The sequence below is a fragment of the Falco punctatus genome (assembly GCF_963210335.1).
Source record: "Falco punctatus genome assembly, chromosome: 9".
NCBI classification, from domain to species: domain Eukaryota; kingdom Metazoa; phylum Chordata; class Aves; order Falconiformes; family Falconidae; genus Falco; species Falco punctatus.
The window spans coordinates 23,166,391-23,187,015 of NC_137589.1; the positions used below are offsets into that span (position 1 = coordinate 23,166,391).

The window sequence follows — 20,625 nt, forward strand, 5'->3', positions numbered from 1 at the left end:
AGTAAGTTTCGCATTCAGCCCCTCTTGTCCATGTTGTCTTATAGTATATATGTGTATGTGTGTCTATTATCAGCAGAGCTGTGCATTTGTTTGAAGAAAAGCGAATCACTTGGTTACCACTTTTGATTTTTATACTCCTGTATGTCAGCATCACCAAACACAATACAGGCATGCTTTCCAGCCCTCCTGTGCTCAGCTCGGGTGCTCACAGCGAGAAATACTGCTCTAGCTAACACGTACTGCTCTCTCCCTAGTAATACTTTTCCTGGAACGAACTGCAAATCTGCAAAATGCAAGTTCACCAGGAAAGACAGCACAGTCAAGGCAGCTGGTTGACTGTTTATGTGTCACAAGGAGGGTCCTACCGGAGAGAAATCATCTTCAGTTGCTGACCCCCAGCTTGTTTCAGTCCTGTGAAGTTATACAATTTGTTCTTCTTAGAAAAATTTGCTCATATCAACAGATCTCTCCCATAATATGAGGGAAATTTCAGTGAAAAAGGTATGTGTCAACACTGATGTTCTGGTAGTTTCTATGTATTTGTTAACAATATGCCACAAATAATGTTTTCTATTTGGTTAAATTGCCTTTGGAGACAGCAAAGACACTGTACTTAGCTATTTGATAATTCCATTATAATTCCATATTTGTTATTCTCAATGCTGGCACTTTGAGACCACACATGTAAACAGGTAAGGAAAGGATGGGTGAATTTCTCCCTTGGGCTGTGTCTTTTTCAGCACAGATAGAATCAGGCAGCAGGGAGGGACAATACAAGTAGGTGCTATTAACTATCAAGTACTTATTCTTAAACACAACAATGGTGATATAATCTTAGATGCAAGATCATCTACAACTGCATATTGTCAGTAACAGGAGACAATGCCAGAGACAGAAAAAAAAATAATCACTCTGTATTTGGCTTTCCTCACACTCTTTTTTTACATATTCACTATTGGTCCCTGCTGGAAGAAGCATATCAGGGTGGATACATCTTTCTTTTGGCCAGTTCAGCCATTCTTTTGTTTTATTTTCCTTCTTTTCAGATGAACAGGCTAAATAACAAGATCAGGCTTCCACAACAGTGAGTTGATTCATTTTTCCAACTCCTTTGCTCCCAGCACAAACTGCTGTTGCTGGAGGCACTTAAGAGACATTGCTACACAGGTGGCTTCGGTGCAAAGAAGGGCATATTGGGATGAGCTGACTTGAACTGTACTACCACCACAACAAGGAGGAGTGCGAGGTCCCGTGCCTGACACAGGACAACCCCATGCATCAGTCTGGCTCAGCAACAGACTGTTCTGAAAAGATCCTGCTGGTTATGGTGGACCCACCATTGAATGTAAACCAGCAGTGCAAAGGTGGCAAACCACAGCATATCAGGGCCTTGAGCAACATGATCCAACTTCACAGCTGGATCTAACTTCAAACCTTGCGTGGGGGTATGACCAGATGACCTCCAGTGGTCCCTTCCAGCCTGAATGGCCATGTATCTAACTGGTAGAGGCAGACAATGGAACAGGAGGCAACATCCAGAGGTTAAGCTTTGGGAAGTTCAGACTGCAGATGAAGAAACTCTTTTCCCTAGCAGAGGTGCAGCCCTGGGACAGGTCACCAGCAATGTGGGGGATTCCATCCTCAATTTTTTTAAAACCTCAGCTAGACAAAGCATGGCTGCCCTGACCTTGTGTTAGCAGAGCCTGCTGTGAGCGGGAGCTGGAGCAGAGATCTTCAGAGGTCCTGGCCACCAGTGCCACTGTTACATGGTGGCACTCCCTCATGATATTTATTGCATGTTTACAGTGTAAGAGAGGGAAGGCATGCCCAACCTTATGGCTGTTTTCTAGCATGGTGACAGCATGCAGATGCAAGGGTGATGGGCACAGTTTTCAGTGCCCTGCCCAGCAGGTACTAGTATCACTTATGCCTGCAGACTGCAGGCAGGAAGCAATGAATTCTGACTGAACAAGGAAGACTGCAAACAGAAGTCTCCCAGGCCTAAATTTGAACATATTTTAGTGCAGTGAATTTGGTAATAATAATTAGACTGCATTAGACAGCAGTTGATTATGAAAATCCTTCCTTATTCTGTGACAGTGAGTCACAGTGCTTTGTAGGTCACCACAAAGGTGGGTAGGTTTTTACCCCCGCTCTACCGATGTGGTTAAACCTCGTCATTGTCCCAAAGTGAGCAAGTAACAGAATCAGGAAGTCTTTTCAGCTCCTAACGAACTTGATTAAACTCAAATGCTAGCAGTTTTTCTTGAGCTATTCTATGCCAACAGAGTCTTGGTATATGAAATACATTTAATAAATAAAACATACACTTACTCGACTGCCATCTTCCAAAAACATATGAGAAGTGTCTGCCTTGTGGGATGTTCTCCAAGCTTTAGCGAGCAGCCGTACTATGTGCAGCCATTTCAAGGATTTTCCATAATTGTAAAAGCACACTGGCTAACTCTGAATTAGACTGAACAGCCTCAATTATATAACTCATTACTACTTCCAAGCATGCTTAGTGGAAAGAACAGGAGTTGTAAAGTAACGGATGATGGGAGATAAATTGGCATGTGTATGAATCAATGTTTAAACAAAGGAACTCCAGCTCTTTCTTGGAATAGCAACATTTTGATGTCTCAAATCCCCTGACACTGGTTTCATAAATGCAGTAACATAAACCATGTGCTGGGTGGTGATTTTCTGAGGACCTTCCCGCTTTCATTGTGTATTTTATTACAGGCCAAATGTGACATTAAATGCTATCCGCTGTGGCTTGGAGTTAAATACTTGCTCTGTTCAGAATAGCAACACTCAATTAAACAGCATGTTTCATGATCTACACCCTCTATTGTCACTGTGTTTAAGGGAAATAATGGGAGCACTGACCTATATTGCGTTTCTTATTATCGATGGAGATGAAGCGTATGCAGGGATTATCGGTGATGTACTGTGCAGCCCAGGGGACATCAATCCATGTACCGGCTTCATAAAAAAGTCCCAGAGCATAGCGGGAGGAGTAGCTCACAGATTCCAGTTGCTGCTTTTGACTTTCATTAATTACTGTGGAAAAAAAATATAAAAATCAGACAATCCCTCTTCTCTCAGAACATTAAATATGTGAGTGCTGTGGTTAAGCTGATTATTCTTTCCTGAAAATGACCAGACTGCTAAAACTAAGAATTTAATATTAAGCTTAGTGCTTTGTAATATTTTTTCTGGGACACCTCTTCATGAAGTTTTAATGGCGCATTATGTAGAGTATGTCCTTCACACGCAACCCTCCCCCATCTGTTGGCCGTTTATTTCCCAGTTCTCCGCTAGTTGCCTCTGCCTTGAAACATCAATGAGTGGTGACTTTTTTCCAAATCTTTTCTCAAAGGGTGAATAAAAGGGAATAAGAGGTTTGGGTGGCCTCTAGAACACCAAGTAAATGATTATATGACTTTGCAAAAACCCAATGACTTCACATACCAACAAAATGAACATAGGGACTCTTGAATCTCTGGGGAAAACAGCCCTGCAGCTTATGTGTTGCAATTCAAATGGATAAAGAAAACTCTGCACTTCAGCACACAAAGGGTCCATAATGAAGTTCAGCTCCTTCAGCTGCAGGTATCTGAAAGCAGTTTAAAAAATTTCAGAGTAAATATGAATCCAGTCCTTCCCATGATTAATTCTTCTATCTTCCAATTACAGCAAGATGGTTTTTTGCCTCAATTTTATAATCTTCATAAAAAGCTGCACAAAGTAATATTAGCCCCACTGTGCATTCTAATACTATTTTATTTCATGCCAAAGAGAAATGCAGCAGTTTGACAAATTGTGGAGTTAGGTACATGTCTCTTCCTATTACCAAATGGACAGGCAGTGCTTCTGTGAGCAGCAGCAGGATGTGCAAAGACAACATCACAGCAGTCTCCCACTTGCATGTGAAACTGCATGCTCCGTTGTGCTTGCTTGGAGATTTGATATTGAGAGGCAAATGCAAAACAATCGAGGTGCTTCATTGTATGCAAAATTCAGCCAACCTAAGGAACATCTTGTATGAAGAAAGGAGCAGCTGATGGCTACATCCACCATGGCACTTCCCACAGGCAGCAAGTCAGGTACTGAGTGGTACCTTCAGAAAGACTTCAGCTGAGTCCTGCCCCAGACAGACCAGCACCACGCATGGGATAGGCTGGGATGGGCTGGGGGGGGCAGCTCTCCATGCAAGGCTCTGCATGTGAGAGGCATCTCAAGACTCGTGCACAGCAAGCTGGCTAGGAGTCACAGCAGTGAAGGCCAACCAGCCCAGCACGAGAGCATCTAGCAGATATTATTCCCCTCGAGCAAGGCCACATCTGGCCACACTCTGCGTTTTTTTGTGGCCCCCAGTACAAGGAAGACAACAAGAAACAGGGTAAGGTCCTGAGCAGGGTCACTAATGTGGTCCACTGAAGGGGGTCTCCATTCCCGGGGACTGCCCCAGCTCACCCGGAGATGGCCCTGAACAACTTGCTGGAGCTGTGGCGTTGGACCTACTGGGAGCAGTATTAGGCTGGAGACACTCAACCTCGGTGCCTCCAGCTGGAGCTGCATACCCTACTCATGCCACTGTACTTCATAGAAGAACACTGTCATGACTGACCTTGCTGTCACGACAAATGCCGCTCCTTCTCAGACCTTGCAATGAGAATGGCTTCATTACACACTCGCTCCACCAGCACACACTCTGTGCCCGGGAACCAGTATTTCCTGCTGTGCCAAGGCGAGACTCTAGGAATCAGGGTTATACACCAAACCTCCATGCATGGTGCTGTGACACTGGCACTCCCGACTTATGCAGTGCTGGCCAGGGCAGGGGTCCAGCAGCACTGTCAAAGCGTCTTCCAGCAGGATGCCTATTTTAGAGCACATTGAGTCATGCTGAGAAGTCCTTGCAACAACTGCCATTAAACCTGTGTAGCTGGTTTGCATGGCAAGGTTTTGGTAGCAGTGAGGCTAAAGGGGTGGCTTCTGCAAGAAGATGCCAGAAGCTTCCCCTATGTCCAATACAGCCAATGCCAGCCGGCTCCAAGATGAACCTGCCGATGGCCGAGGCCGAGCTAATCAGCGATGGTGGCAGCACCTCTGGGATAGCATATTGGGGTGGCAGGGCGTGGAACATCTGCACCACTGAGAGAGAGGAGTGAGACTACGTGAGAGCAACAACTCTGCAAGGTCAGTGAAGAAGGAGGGGGAGGATACCCACAAATACCCACTGGCAGCCCAGGGAGGACCCCATGCCAGAGCAGGAGGATGCCTGAACACAGCTGTGACCCGTGGGAAGCCTGCACTGGAGCCAGTTTTCTGGCAGGACTTGTGACCCTGCGAGGGACTCAGGCTGGAGCAGCCTGTTCCTGAAGGACTGCACCCCGTGGAAGGGACCCACGCAGGAGCAGTGTGTGAACTGTAGCCTGTGGGAAAGACTCAAGCTGGAGAAGTTCATGGAGAACTGTCTCCTGTGGGAGGGACCCCACGCTGGAGCAGGGGAAGTGTGAGGAGGAAGGAGCAGCAGAAACAACATATGATGAGCTGACTGTAGCCCCCACTCCCCATTCCTCTGTGCTGCTTGGGGGAAGGAGGTAGAGAAATCAGGTATTAAGTCTGGGAAGAAGGGAGGGGTGGGGGGAAGGTGTTTTTTCTGATTTGAATGGTAACAAATTAAACTAATTTTCCCCAAGTCAAATCTATTTTCCCATGACAGCAGTTGCTGAGTGATGTCCCTGTCCCTTTCTCGACCCATGAGCTTTTCATTATATTTTCTCTCCCCTGTCCAGCTAAGAAGGGGAGTGACAGAGTGGCTTTGGTGGGCACCTGGCATTTAGCCAGGGTCAAACCACCACAGCCTGTGAAGCCTACATACCACCGGTCTGCCTCAAGGTCCATTCCCACCACCACTGCTGGCATATGCCCTTCGCAAACAGCATCAAGGCTGCCTGTATATGGAGTCTGTTTACTTGCAGAGGACAATGAGGAGGGGAGAGTGTCATTCCTGAGCCAGTCCCGGTAGAGAGGAGGTTCTGATGTCACTCCAGCTTTTACCAACCAACAGGTGACCATTTCAGCTGTGCAAGTCTACAGGTGCTAAGTCCAAACTCCTTGTCATGACTGGTCTATCCTGGCAACATTTCCATGTGGCCTCCCAAAATGTGCAGGGGCTCAATTCAAGTCCCCATTTAGTGTCCTCCAAGAGGCCCAACAAGTAAGCCATAAAGCCTACTATGCCTCAGAAGCTTTGGTGAACCACCAGACAAGGTTTACCATGGATATGGAATCCACTCTTCACAGACAGGTGCCTTTGACAGGAGGATGCATCATGGTCTGCCATCACAATCTCTCACCTGAAAACCCACCACGTTACTCATAGGTATCTGCCCCATCCCATTGTTTCTCTAGTTGTGTATTTTTTCCATGATGTCTCTCCACTCTATTCCTCTACATGTCATGGAGAAGATTGATTTCAGAGGCTGCTTTCTGCCTCCTCCCCTGAAACAGTGACCTCACATACAGACTGCTCTCCTAACTGAGGTTCCTGGCTGGTCTCCCCCACTCCACCACACCCACACCAGCCTTACCTAATTACCAGCACACAAGAGGATCACAAGTCAGATTCCATCTCAAATCCCATCAGAAATAAACCTTGAAATGCCCCCAAGGAAAACGCTCACAAATTTTAACACAAATATGCTGAGAAACGTGAGGGGCAGAAAGAAACCCTCACCAGCTCATGAAAGCTGGAGAGACATAAGGAGGAGAAACCAGGCATCTGCCACTAGGGGTGGTGGCAGTGGAGCTGCCTTGACAGAGGAAGGCAGAGGACAGGCCTGGCCAGGAGGGTAGGACTGGCTGAGCACGACGGGGTCTGAAGAAGCTCCCTTTCCCTCTCCAGTCCAATGCCCACTCTGAGAAGGTGTTGAGGGGGCCCATCTGGCTCTCGTCTTGTCCCTGCACCTAGATCTTTCCAAGCAGGATCAACTCCTCTCCATGGAACACAGGAACTCCTCTAAGTGTTGTGTCAAAGACCCCCCAACCTCTGCTGTCACCTCCTCTTGACAAGGCTGCCTCCGTGTAAGTTACGGCACGGTAGGGTTACCATTTGTTACACTGCTGTGACCAAGACTCAGTAAGAGTTCAGCATGGAGAATGCTGTTGGTATCCTACTGCCTTGAGCGGGCTTCTGCAGCTCTCCGTGGAAGAACAACCCTGTACAATGTGCTCCACAGAAAACCAGGAAGAGGTAGTTGCAAGAGCTGCTCTTCAAGGTCATTTGTTCTTGTTTCACCCTGAGCATGTCCCAGCTGAGGAACTGGTGTCTCCTGTCTCACCCCAAGACTCCAGAGGTGTGCAGACATCCCATCTGTGTGCGCTGCCTGGCCAGCCAGCTCTAAAAGCCACAGTGCGCAGAGGACCCTGCCCAGGCTCGCTCTGCCTTCCTCTGGGCCAGGCTGCTCCCCTGGGGCCCTGGGCTCCTGGGTGCACAGGGCTCCACGCCAAACCTTCAGAGCAGCCTGGCAGGACAGCTGCCTTGGGCTGCAGCAAGGCACTGGCTTTCATCCCGGCTTTTCATGCCATTCAAAGGTTTTGTGTTGACCTGGGCATTAGCAGGACGCCCCTGGCTCCATGAGTCTCCTGCAGGCTGTCATCTCCATCCTCCTCCATCCTTCCCCTCTTCCACAGCTTCTCTCCAGCTTCTGCAGCCCCCAGCACCAGGAGATTTTGCGGTGTGGCACCACCGCTTGGCAAAGCCTGCGACCAGGAGGGGAAGGGAGGGGATTAAGCAGGGACACAGGGTGAGCTGGAGGACTGGACTGCCCTGGAGAAAAGGACGCCAGCATGAGAGGACCTCGCACATCCCACCCCACTGGAAATATTCCCCATCCTGTGATAACTTCCCACCCAAGCCATGAATTTAACAGCGCAGGCACATGGTGCCAGCATCCGGGAACTGTCTCGGGGGCTCGTTACTGCCAAGTCGGAACCGTGATGTTAGCGATTTCAGCAGTGTTTGTTCCAGTTCCTCCTGGCAGACCACAAGAGCCCAGACAGGGAACAGAACTGCTGCTAAACACATGCTGCATGGTGGAGGGGACAGACCTTGTCCAGAAACCTCCCTGTCTTCTTTGAGGTAAGGGCTCTGCACAGTTGGGTTTTGAGATGTCCATCACCACCATGCCCCTTCTTACAGTTATGATAAATAATCACAACTTATTACACATTCTTGCTGTGCTTCAAAAGAATACAAAAGCCCTATAAACAAGCAAATAAATACAAAGTTGCAATATCCCATCTAAAACACTACTCTTTGTCCAGGTTACTTTGGCAACTCACTTCCCCTTGGGGAAAAAAAAAATAAACAAGACCTCCTCCAGCCTGCAAAGCAAATTCCCTCAGCGAAGCTCAGCACACAGAAATCTCTGCACTGCAGGAACACATCTGAGACAGGGATGAACTGCCCAGCTTGGGGGCTGCAGCTGCTGAGCTGCCTAAGCCCGTACCCTGCCTCTGCTCCGCAGCACACATGGGCTGCTGCAGGGGAAGGGACGGGCAAGTTTAAGTTTCCTCCGCAAATGGTTTATTACACAGTGCGCTTCAGCAGGTACAACCTTCACAACGTTAAGCGTTGCCAAAGCCGAGCCAGCCAGTTGGCTCTGAAGTACCTCGTTTAAGACTTAACGTCACTTTATGGCCTGTCTTCACAAGCTATGAAGTTTCAGAAGGTGTTAGGGGTCATTGGGGATGGGTGCTGAATAGCGGTGCAGTAATCAAAGATAAGTTACAATTTTATCAGCTTTCAGCATACATATACACATGGAGCTTGACCGGGGGATGCTGGCAAAAGCGGATGAAGGCAACGAGCCCAGCTGAGCAACCTCCCTCCCAGGAGAGGGGAGAAGACAGCAGGCAGGCAGCTTTGAGGCTGTAGGCACCAGCCAGAAGTGACAGAACTGTGACTTAACAGATCAAAGGGCTGTAAACAGCTAGGGCGGCTCTTTCTCAGCAGCGAGGGAAGGAACAGCTTCGGGAAGAAGTTGCTTTTCAAAGCCTTGGGGAGATGGAATAACACACAGGCTAAGCACACCAGGTTATACTGCCCAGAGCCTGCAGGTGTTTCAGAAACAGTGACAGGCAGCTCAGCAACAAGAAGTGAACCCCAGAAACACTGAGGAGTTTCTCCACACTCAGTCCTACCCTGTCCTTGGATAAACCAGAGCTGGAAGGGAACCTGCAGAGTGGAAACAGAGGGGCAGCGCTGCAACGCTAACCACCCCACACACAAGTGCATTGGACTTATGGTCAGGCTCAGGCTCCAGGCAGCTGCAGCAGGTCGCTGGGGGCTGCGGCCGGGTGAGTTGGGGCATCCCCAGGGATGGGGATCCCCCATCACTCAGGGCCCCATCCCCGGGACGACCCACTGACATGGGGATGGGCTGTTCCCTTGAGGCCAGCTGGATTTTCCTGTGCTGCAGCTTGTGCCGGTGCCTCTGGTCTCTTTCTGACTATATCACAAACCAGAAATGACTAATACCCATTGTCTCCAACAGTCAGGTTTATATCTCAAAATTTAAAAGTGTTTTAATTCAATTAATGATCTAAGTTTGCTAACCAATTTGCTTAATTATTGCTTAGGTTTTTTAGAAATAATGTCTGTGGTTCACTGGATTTTAAACTGCAAATCTGCAAAACAGAGAAATTTTGTATAGCTTGAGAAGGCAATAATGTGATGTCAAGTTTGAAACCCAGCAACAAAAAAGCTGAACTGTATGCAAAAACAATGCTACGAGTTGTAAGACTAAGGTTCTTCCCCTGCTCCATCCATTACGTATTTTAGCAAGGCCAACAAGTTGATCTAAGGACAAGAAGACAGCCTTCATTTTGAATTTCCATACTTTTATTGGTTTAAATGAAAACCAGACTGTTGTTTTAATTTTGTGTATGAAACCACAAAATAACTACTAATTTTTCCCCTTCCAACAAAAATGGTTAAGATGATTTTAATAACATTTTGGAAAAAAACCCCAGCTTTCAAACCATGGAATTGTCCAGCATACAAGAATCAGCCATAGTGATATTTTTAAAGCAATGCATAAAGACATGAAAATCTTATATTTTCCACTGACAAATTCAACTACAGCTGCACTGCAAATGCCACTGAAGTAAATGTCCTCTGGAGATTTCATCACATCAAAGCAAGGGGCATGTATACTTTATTTGCTGTTTCTCTAGAAACTGACGGCAGAGTGGATTACTTATCTGTAACACTCAATAAATATAGTTAAGGGCCTTTTATCTGCTGTTCCAGTACTTTAATGTCACCTCGCTGCCTTGCTCATATTGTGGGAAGGAGAGGACCCAGAGATCCCATTAGGGCCAGCAAGAGAGAGGAGAGCCAAGGCTTCAGCTGGCAGGCGGGGCACACGGGCACCACGCCATTCAGGAGTGCAGGACTGAGCCCAGCCTACCATCACAGAGGCCAGAGAAGCAAAAATAAACCCAGCTGCTCCAATGGCCAAGAACCAACTAGGACTATCAAGGTTTAATCCTATATGTTTAGTCATTTGCCAGCAAGTAAGGGAGGGGATTGCAATATGCACCTTTACCTGCAGAAAGGCACTGCAGGAGCTAGGTAGCACCTGGATCATTGACCACCAGCTTGTGGCAGCTGTCAGAGGCTCCGGCAAGGACTGGACTTGCAACTGCAATTTTGAGCAAGCAGAGATGAGGAAGAGACACAATGGGTTGGTAAAGGATTCAGGTCAGTCTGGTAACTGAAGCAGATAGGTTACCCGTAACTTCACACAAAGTCCCATGTACCTGTCACTGTAGGTCGCAGCTGCTGGGTACAGGGAGAACTGCAGAGAAAAGCAGATGCTACAATGTGAGATGCATTTTAAATAATACTTGTTTTGGAAACTTTGCTATTCCCAATTTCAGTACTTCTAAAAGCCTGTGGACACTTATCTCTCTATCAAGTCACCACATGATTTCAGAGCTCAGCTGGGATGCTTGTATCCAGCTCTTGCAATGCATGTAAGGATGTGTGGGCAAACTTGGTTAAACAAATTGAGATCCTGGTTTGAGAGACTTCCAGGCATTAGAGCGAAAACACTCTTATTTTGTTTTACCGTCCAGTCTTGCTGGGTGGCACAGAGGATGTTGCATCCTGACAACTAGCAGCTCCAAAGAAGATAAACAACCAGATACAGTTCATGTTTCAACACACACAGCTATCACCCAATATATTCAAAATTGCTTACTAGGTATGACCAAGGTAACTGTAAAACTAGAGACATCTAGACATTGCTAGCCACTGAAGCACTAAAAAACCCCACCCTATAGCAGTACTTTTAAGAACTGAAAGTGAATGCTATTAGAGCAGCAAAATAAGAGGATGCTGGACTTGAAGTTTTTTTTCTTTTAGGAAAAGATCGCTCTTTTTAGTCTTAACTTCTTTTACTGGAAACTTCTTATTCTTCTAATTATCCAACAGCTTTAGCTTTGGTGGGAATAGTATTAGAACCTGGCTTGAGCTCTGTGATTTTTCCAAAGTATCCTTGCAATTCAGTGTAACTCCTGCTCCTTCTGGGCCTGCTTTCAGCACTTCCTTAAGCCATTCCTAGGAAGCAGGGTGACACAGGTGTCTCTGATGGGACTAGCGGTTTCTGCTAACCACAAGAGTCCTGCTGGGGCTGTAAGCAATCAGGAAAAATGAAAATACTCTGAAGGATACTATAATTTGTATCAAGGGATGAAGCAGCCCCTTGTATCCACCCGCAACGACTACAAGAGGGAAAAGGTGCTTCTATGGTTACCTTCTATTCCTCCCTGCTTGAGTTTTAGCAAGCAAAAACTTCAGCTGAAGCTTTGCCAGAGACCGTGGCTTATGCGGTGCCTCAGTATCCACTCCTGCTTTGACACATTTGCAAAGAAAAATATCCCTTTAATCTGTTGAAAAGCTCAGCATCAAGGTTGGGCAGCAAGATGTCCCTGCATCCTGGGAAGAAACCAGCTATCTTTTGTCACTGCCCAGACACCCCCGGGTTTTCAGGACTTCAGCTTTGTCTTCTGGAAACAATACCAGTCCTGCCCAACTCTCATCTCCACCTGCCAGGGGATGGCACAAAGAGAAATAAAAACATCCTGCCCATTTTCTCTCCTACCTTCCAGAAAATTTTGTCAGACATATGGATTTAAGAAAACCTGACAAATTTATGAAGGATCTCGGTAGGTGTTGCTTATTTTCCAGCAGATGGATAAGCTGGTGCACAAGCCCCTCCCTGTAATTCCCTCGTACTCAATTCAGCCTTTAATTAGAAGGTTTCTTTCCACCTTCTTCATTTTTCCTATACCTTATTTCTGTGATGATACACTTCTGTCACAGCTATGCCTTCAATAACCCTGCCACTGATGCTATCCCCCGAAAGGTGTTGTTATTCCCTTAGACTGCTTTACTTAAGGTTTTCTTTGCAGCATCTTAGTGATACGCTGACAGCAAATCTAAACGCATCAATCAGATGTTGTCAGTGACACAGTATTTGTAAGTGACTAGTGATCAGCACTATTTTAAAAGTTAAAAAGGAAACTCCATGGTTAAACAGCAAAGATATTTTTAGCCTAGGTATCAAGTTAAGAGATTTTAGTAAGACGCTCACCCAGCAGAATAGGCAGCTCAGCTAAGTACCTGAAGATACAGCTTATTGTCACAGCTCACAAAGTGCTGCCATAGCTCTGTTCGGGAGATGAATTATTCAGGACGGCACATTACTATAACCTTCACACAATGAAGCCTCTGTGGATGGCAACCTCTTCTTCCTCAGCAGGCTTGTGGAAACCTTTCCTACTACTCCCCAGAGCAAGAAGCTGCTGCCCTGAGCTCTCTAGTTGAGCGGTGACAAAGGACAGACTTTTCAGACACTCCCCCTCTGCAGAGTCATCAACGCTGACACCGTGCCATGACACTGGCCCTCTGCCACCACATTGACCGTTTCAAGATGCAGGCTGTTGCTGCCTTTGCGTAGGAGGGAGCAGAGGTTATGAGAAAGGCTTCGTTTTTAAGTTCAGCTTCCTTATCAAACAGCTCAAGATTTCTTAAAAAAGGCAGCATAACAGTTAAACACAGCCATGCCTGTATCTGCATTGAAATACTCACTAAACATAGTTACATGTTGCTATATACTTCTCATTTTCTTATTATGCTCAGCTTTTGTTTCAATAATCTTGTTTGGATCCAATGCAATGCTCACTCCTGCATGTATGCAATGTCTGTAACAACTTGAATAATTATTTCAAATCCCTGTGGTCCTGGCTGACTTGGCATAAAGCCACTTTAAAGTTTGTGGCACGTGAAGGAAAGGCATATTTAAAAATGCAGATGATTAAGCAGAAAGAAAGATGCTGGGGGGGGGGGGGGGGGCGGGAAGTACAAGTAATTTTTTATGAAGTTTATGATTTTGAGAACTAAGCTCGAATACCTGTGCATCAGCTACTCTTGACAATATGATTAGCAATTCACTCACTATTAAACTAAAACCTCCATCAATTTTCTCAAGAAACATTTACATTAATCTCCTACAGCACCACACATTGTGTTTGAGTCAACTTTTGCTATCAACAGAGAAACAAAATTGCACTGTTCCTAGGACTGGGGACAACACTGGCAGGAGGACTGAATACCACCAGCTCCTGTCTCCTGGAGAAAAGGCAGGTGAGAAAAGAGGAGGGCTGCCCTGGATCTCTGCCAAACAATGGACCATGCTACACCTGCTGCACCAACATTCGTTCAGCAGTACGGAAAGGGCTGTGCTGCTCTGAGAGCTGATACACTCGGGTGTCTGCACCCCGGCACCACCCAAAAGGCCAGGCCCAGTGCCTGCCTCCTCCAGCCCAAACTGACACAGATCCTGCATTTTTGTGGTAGGAGACTGGTACAGGAGCATGCTGCAAAACTACCTTTACATTGGTCCCTGTTATAACTACTCACATGCTCAGGTCATACTTTTACCAAAAAAAAGTCCTTGACTCAAAGCAATAATTTTTTTTATTAGTCTTAATACATAATTCAATTTCTAAATTTAACAAGCCTCTATCCTCTTTCGCCCATTCCTCAGCTTATTCTTAACCTGCATACTGTATTACACACAGCTACGGAGCGCCATACTGTTCTCTTTAGCCCGTATGCTGTGTCCAGTTTTTAGGTGGATTTGTATATGTAGACAGATTCACAATTTTTATATTCATGTTAATGGGCAAAATTACTTTGCAGACATATTACTTGGATGAGTTGATTGTGAGGGCGGAAGCTGAAACTTAACCAAAAATCCAGTCATTTCCTCGGTGATGCCATCAGAAGCAATGCAGCCCCCTGAAGATGCATACAATGACAGCACATGACATTTTAGTCTCGTGAAACTGCAGCATATGTGATGCCCACACCACACCACAGCAATGCTGCTTGCTGTGGTTTATTGTATCTATGGTTTTGATTCAAAATTAATGACATCTTAGTTTAAAATATGAGTCTCTGCTAAGCTTCCACCCTGGGAAGAACAGGATATGACATTTATAAGCAAGTAAAACTAAAGAAGACAGTAACTGATTTTTCACAATTGTAATGGTTCAAAATGCCCATATTTTAGCTGGGAAATTTCTTCCAGTTTTGCCTGAGAGGGAGCAAAGATGAATACCTCTGTGGAGCCACCAGGACAGGCCAATCCTTCCAGCAAGGAATGAAGATACCCAGGATTTTCCAGGAGACTTTGGAATTGCTTGGAAATTAGAGTCACTTACAAAGAACCCCAAGAAATCGGCCAATAAAGTCCAAATAAAAAATGTACTACAGACATACACTCCAGTTTCTATTTTGTAATCATTTATAGCTAATGATATAGAATATATATATGACGTGCCATCATATTACTCTCATTAGCACAACTGCAAATACAGTTTCCATACTATAGGCAGAGCAACATTTGTCATGTGTTATACTTGCAAAGCTTGCTAGTTTCTGTGACTGACTTTGAAGCAGACAGAAGCTGAAGACATCTTTGAGAAAATCTGATTTTATTCAGAGACCTCTGTATAGATTTAAGATCTCATCTGCGAGCTAAGAGACTTGGAAAAGTTTAGCTAAAAAATAAATAAAGCTCATTGTCACATTTCCTCTGGATTAATTTGCAGATTAATCCAGATTCATCTTCCTGCTGTGCCGTCATTACAGAGGACTTAGAAGAGCTTCCTTCCTACATCAAGTTACAAAGTACTACACACAGTTCTGCTACTCTCTGGTGCCAAAATGTAAAAGCTCATTACTTACATAATCGTCATCATAAAACATTTACCAAATAACTTATGCAGCTACTGTACACAGCATTGAGCTGAATAATAAAGTTGAAAGGATTTATTTTCTTTAAGTATGACACTAGTTGCTGAAATAGCATTGAAAGCTTTTCAAGGCAACAAAGATGTTGGCTTACTGCTCTGCATTTTGACTCGGACAGAATAAACACATAAATAAATTGAATTAGATCTGCCTGATGTTTCTGGCTTCTGGGCTGCAGCTCACCACTGACTGTGGTGGAAGACCCTAATGGCATGCAAAGCTGAAGTGCAGCAACTGGAGGCTCATCCGTAAGGTCTCAGTACAGGCTGACTCCTTGCAACACTTCCCTATTACTAAACTCAAGCCAATACCTGTAATGCAATACCAGCAGTAATGCACACTCACAGAATGAAAATGCAGCTTTACAATAATGGACAACAAAGTTATTTCAATTTAAATAAGTACTACAGAAAATGCTTTCAGGCATTAATTATTGAGGAAGGATTCGGCTGGCCACTGGAAATTTCCACTTAAGACAAAAAAAGAAACGTATTTTCCTCTCTTTTTAAAGTAAATGTGCATCTCTAGCTCATTACCAGGAGGACACAAAAGGAAAGAATACAGGGTTGAGCCGTGCACATCAAGAAGACGCAAGAACTGTATTCAACTTTTACAAGAACCCCCTCAGGGTGATTTTTAGGGGATTTTTACCCCCATTCAGGCCAGAGGTTAGCAAGTTTCAGTATTACCTCTATCCAGACCTCTTCTCTTTTCATTTTTGGAATCAGTCCAAACAGCTTTATTGGGCTTTCCAGTTCTTGTACTGGAAGAGAGCTTTATGCTTTCAGAGACTGCTAATACAATGCAGCTGTCTCTTCCAGGCTGAAGAATCCCAGGCTATTTAGTCATCCCCAGCTGAGAAGCCACCCCATGCCTCTGGCCATCCACCTCTGTGGGCATCCCTGAAGCTTTCTGAATGATCAAAACACAACTGCATGCAACACTGAAGCTGCAGGCACGTCAAGAATGTATCTAGCAGCATCATGGTATCACTCTCCTCTGTTCTGTATTTAATTCTGTTTAACACTCAGTTTTCTTTCACAGTCCCAGGGAGTGATGAGCTTACATTTTCAATGAAACTCAAGCTCTCACTGAAATTAGTCAGATCAGGTTTCTACACCAGATACATGAAGTTAGGATTATTTTTTTCAATTGCTTCACATATTTATGCTTCTGATCACAAAATGAAAGGGTGACAAGAAACCACTGCTCTTTGCAAAGAGAAAGACACATTATAGGGACTGGCACCTGTATTCACTTAAAACACTATTTGAATGCAGCTGGTGAATCACGTGAGAGGTGGCAGTGTTGGAAGCATCGTGCTGACATGACTTTTGGAAATGAGTGGAAGAATACATACAGAAGATGCTCCAAGTAACGTGCATCTTACCTGAGGAGGCCAACTACACAACCACTCCATTTAGAGGAAAACACTAGAGAAAGAGAAGTCTCTCCCTCCCCATCCCCTCTGCTAACGCTTACCTGGCTTTTAGTCACAAGGAAGACCCAGTACCAGCTCTGTGCCCATCCCAGCCCACCGTTAGCACTTTTGCTGGCCATTACTTTGGTACTGCAAGTTTAAGAATACCTTGTATTCCCACACATTTTCCAGGTAAGGAATACACAGATAGGAGCAGCTCGCCCTAATAAAATTTGAACAGCAGCCCAAGTGGCCAGTTCTGGTCTACCTCCTTGCCTTTCACACTGACCTGCAACATGGCCCTGGGCAAGTCATGTAACCTTCCTATATACAGTTTTTTTAGTGCTGAAACAAAAGTAATTATAATTATTTTTGTCATAATGATGTGGGAATTAATCAATCAAATTCCTTCCTAAACAGTAGATGTAGCAGAACTAAAATAGAAGATGCAGCCAAGAAGTGGTGTGCTGCCATCCCCTCCTCTTGTGACAGTACAGCTGTAGTTTCCGTATGTTTTTTCCTGGTAAGGAAAGATTGTATTAAGTACTGGAGGATCTGTCTGCTGCTTTAACTATTTCATAAAAATGGTTACTGGGGAACTAAATGACCTTACATGTCTGTAAGGAAGTTTTGGACATCTATTCTACCATTAATTCTCAATATTAAGGTTTTTTTTCTCAAATCATCATAAACAGTCTCCCTTTTTAATACTATTAATGATCATGCATTTCTATCTATCACACAATCTAGCTTAAATGTTTCCAAGTTGCTTCTCTTCAGTTCATTAGTTTGGCCTGAAGTTGCCTATATATTTTATCATCCTCAGATGGGTCATCTAACAGCTCTGCTAATTTCCGCTCTTCTACTGCAGTAAACCCAGACCTACTGACAAGGACCTCACTGCATACTGATACACCTCTTGGAAAAGAGAGTGTTGGATCCAGCGACAATGGTGTTCTCCCAAAATTACTCTCCTGATGCATGCATGGCTAGACACATCTCCAATTATACTGACCTTGTGTGGTCACTTCACTGAAGAAATGTGAACTGCCCTGTATTTAATGACTTTGCAATACCTTGGACACCTGACTTCTCTACAAGATGTAACCCATCATGGTACAGTAAAAGAGGTACATGGATATAAATATCATTTAGTTGATGTTTTTTTTTTAAATCTGCGAAGAATTATTCCCTTATGGAGGTGATAGGAATCAGCTGCCTAATCTATTTTGCTTCCACCATAGCAAAGCTGGGACCAGTATTAAAGCAAAGAAGCAAACAAAAAGCAGCGTGGAAAAAATCCCAAACTGAAAACAGATTCCGAAGTCAGTCGGAGTATGACGAGTCCTGAAAACCAGTCAGGAAGTAAGACTTGCTGCAGGGAGACAGGTTTCCCCATTTGATGAAGTTCTGTCTTCTCCCATGGATTGGTAAGCTGAAAACCCAAGAAATATCAAATCCTACTGTTCATGGCACCATATACTGAGGAAAGTGCCTAGCAATTAAAAGGATCGTGATCAGAAAACTACCAGTGAGAAGTGAAGGAATGGCACTAGCACTGAGACATGTCAGTATCAAGGTGCCAGAAAATTCATGACAAATCACACACAAATATTTGGGGGAGCACGGAACGACTAAATTATATTTAGAGGAAGTCTGTGATTTTCTGGTGTTGGGAAAAATCTTACCATCACGAGCTTAAACACTGAATACATTTAAATGGAATTTAAACTCCCAACGAGGCTTTCAAGTTGATGTTTTCAAAAGCATACAAATTATTTCAGAGGATGGGCTCATACTCCACTAAGATAATACTGAGAGAACTATGATTGGTTTGTCAATACACTACCTTACAGTAGGAAGATACAACAGGTTTCAAGAGAAGAGAGGAAGACAGACAGCAGAAAGTGAGATACGTCCAGAGAGGTGACACAAGGCAAAGACACTTGTTTCTCACCTCATTACCTGGGAAAACAAATACTTGCTCAACACCATCCACCACAAATGGGCATGTGTAAACACAATGCCCCTACCAGGGCCTACACTACCTAGCAGTAGTAGCTTTCTCATTATCAGCTTTTCCTCTAATCATACCTAATTTCTCCTGGCCTCAGAGGATTTTTATGAAGCCTTTAATTCACCCCAAATACTTTTTAAAAGCAGCCAGTGAATGCACCTTCTTGTCTTCTCAATATTTTAGGGGGTTGTGGGGAAGGAAATAAACCTATAAACTTTATTCTTTCAAGAGGAAAATAAAAATTTTGTGAAGAGTAGATTTATTATAAAACTTAATATGTAATGGGAAAGTTTATTTTTAGAAGCTGTTTGCACCGTAATAATTAGTTGAACAGAATCTGGGACACAGTCTCAGGAATCCACATCCTGAGATACAGCTACGTAACACTGGAGAATCACAGCACTGATGATCTTTATAATCATGTCACAAACATCTACAGATCCAAATCTGGATAGAATTTAGAGCTTAATAGTCACCATACTGTGTACAAAATGTAAAAATAATAATAAAAAAATCCTTTTATTTTCATTTGAGAAACAAATAAGCAGTCCTGAAAGATAAAGCAAGTCCACTTGCTGGGGAAGAAGATTCTGTTGGACAATGGGAAATGCCGAAACTTCACAACTACCTGCCTGGACAAATGTTTCCTTCAGGATGAAATTCTCATCCACCACATCTTTCAGAATTTACACGACTCCCATGTTCTCTAAAAAGAAAATGCTGTATCTGGGGCATTTTAATTGCACACCAAGTTATGTTAGCTGTAATATCAACCACCAGAACTGTGAAATACACAATAATCCCCCTCACATAATCAAACAAACCCAGGATATAAAATGCCACTTTGAACTACATATGCCATACTGACACTGTCCATAGGTAGAGCACACATGACATTTGCTGCCTTTTTTTTTTTTAATCAAATAGGTTGTAGCTGTATTTCTTATCTTTCCTTCTGTTCTTTATTTCACTTTTAATTTTTTCCCTGCAGCTAAATTAGTTATAGGCTTTACAGGGCTTTCCTCCCAGAAGTTCTAATAAAGCAAAGACTGAAAAGCTGAAACAAAGTTTTATCCTTTTACTATTTTTAGAAGCATATTTGAATTCTTATGTGCATATTTCAGTAACTAAAAGGGCAGGGGAGAGGGGAAAACATCATTTCCGATGTATTCCAGCACTACAAATGGAACAATCTGGTGCAGTGGATAGAAAGGGATAGGAAGGACAGAAAAGGGAAGAAATCAGGACTGAATAAAGATATGCAAGGAGATAAGCAGAAGAACAGACGAGAATCAAGGTACCAGGTGCTACGTACAGAAGAAAGACAACATGAAATGCAAAGCAATAGGGCAGGAGGAAAAGACAATGAAAAACACAGTGGAGGTAACAGATATACAAAAAAACCCCCAACTTTAAGGAAAATCACTTTTCAAAAAGAAAGTGAATGATGAATCAAGAGAAATGTGAACTAAATGAGGAAAACATAGAACTGAAGTTAAGAAGAGAGAGGCAGACCAGAATGAAGGCTCACAGCCCAGACGCTTTTGTGCATTTCCATGGCAGATGTTCTGTCTCCCTAAATTTAGTAGAAACAATGGGATTAATCCTTTTACTGAACTGGCAGAATATTTTATTTTCGATTATGCAGTTTAAGAATTAAAAGATGCCTTGGCTCGTGCTAAATGTCTGAAAGCCTTGACCATATTCTGGTACCTCCGCTACAGGTAATGTGGGTTTTGGAGATATTGCTTATACTAAAATAATTTTTCTATTTTCTCCTTC

At 44.1% G+C, this 20,625-nt stretch overlaps 1 protein-coding gene across 2 annotated transcripts in view; it reads right to left on the bottom strand.

The window, feature by feature from the left end:
• The window catches only part of RNLS (renalase, FAD dependent amine oxidase), a 90,939-nt gene that overhangs the window by 30,394 nt on the left and 39,920 nt on the right, over positions 1–20,625 (bottom strand). The window contains exon 5 of one of the 2 annotated variants that reach the window (XM_080401755.1): positions 2,893–3,066. The exons of the other annotated variant lie outside the window; for it this stretch is intronic. Coding sequence (XP_080257881.1) covers positions 2,893–3,066 — 174 coding nt within the window. The remainder of the gene's footprint in view (positions 1–2,892; positions 3,067–20,625) is intronic. 2 annotated transcript variants of the gene reach the window in all.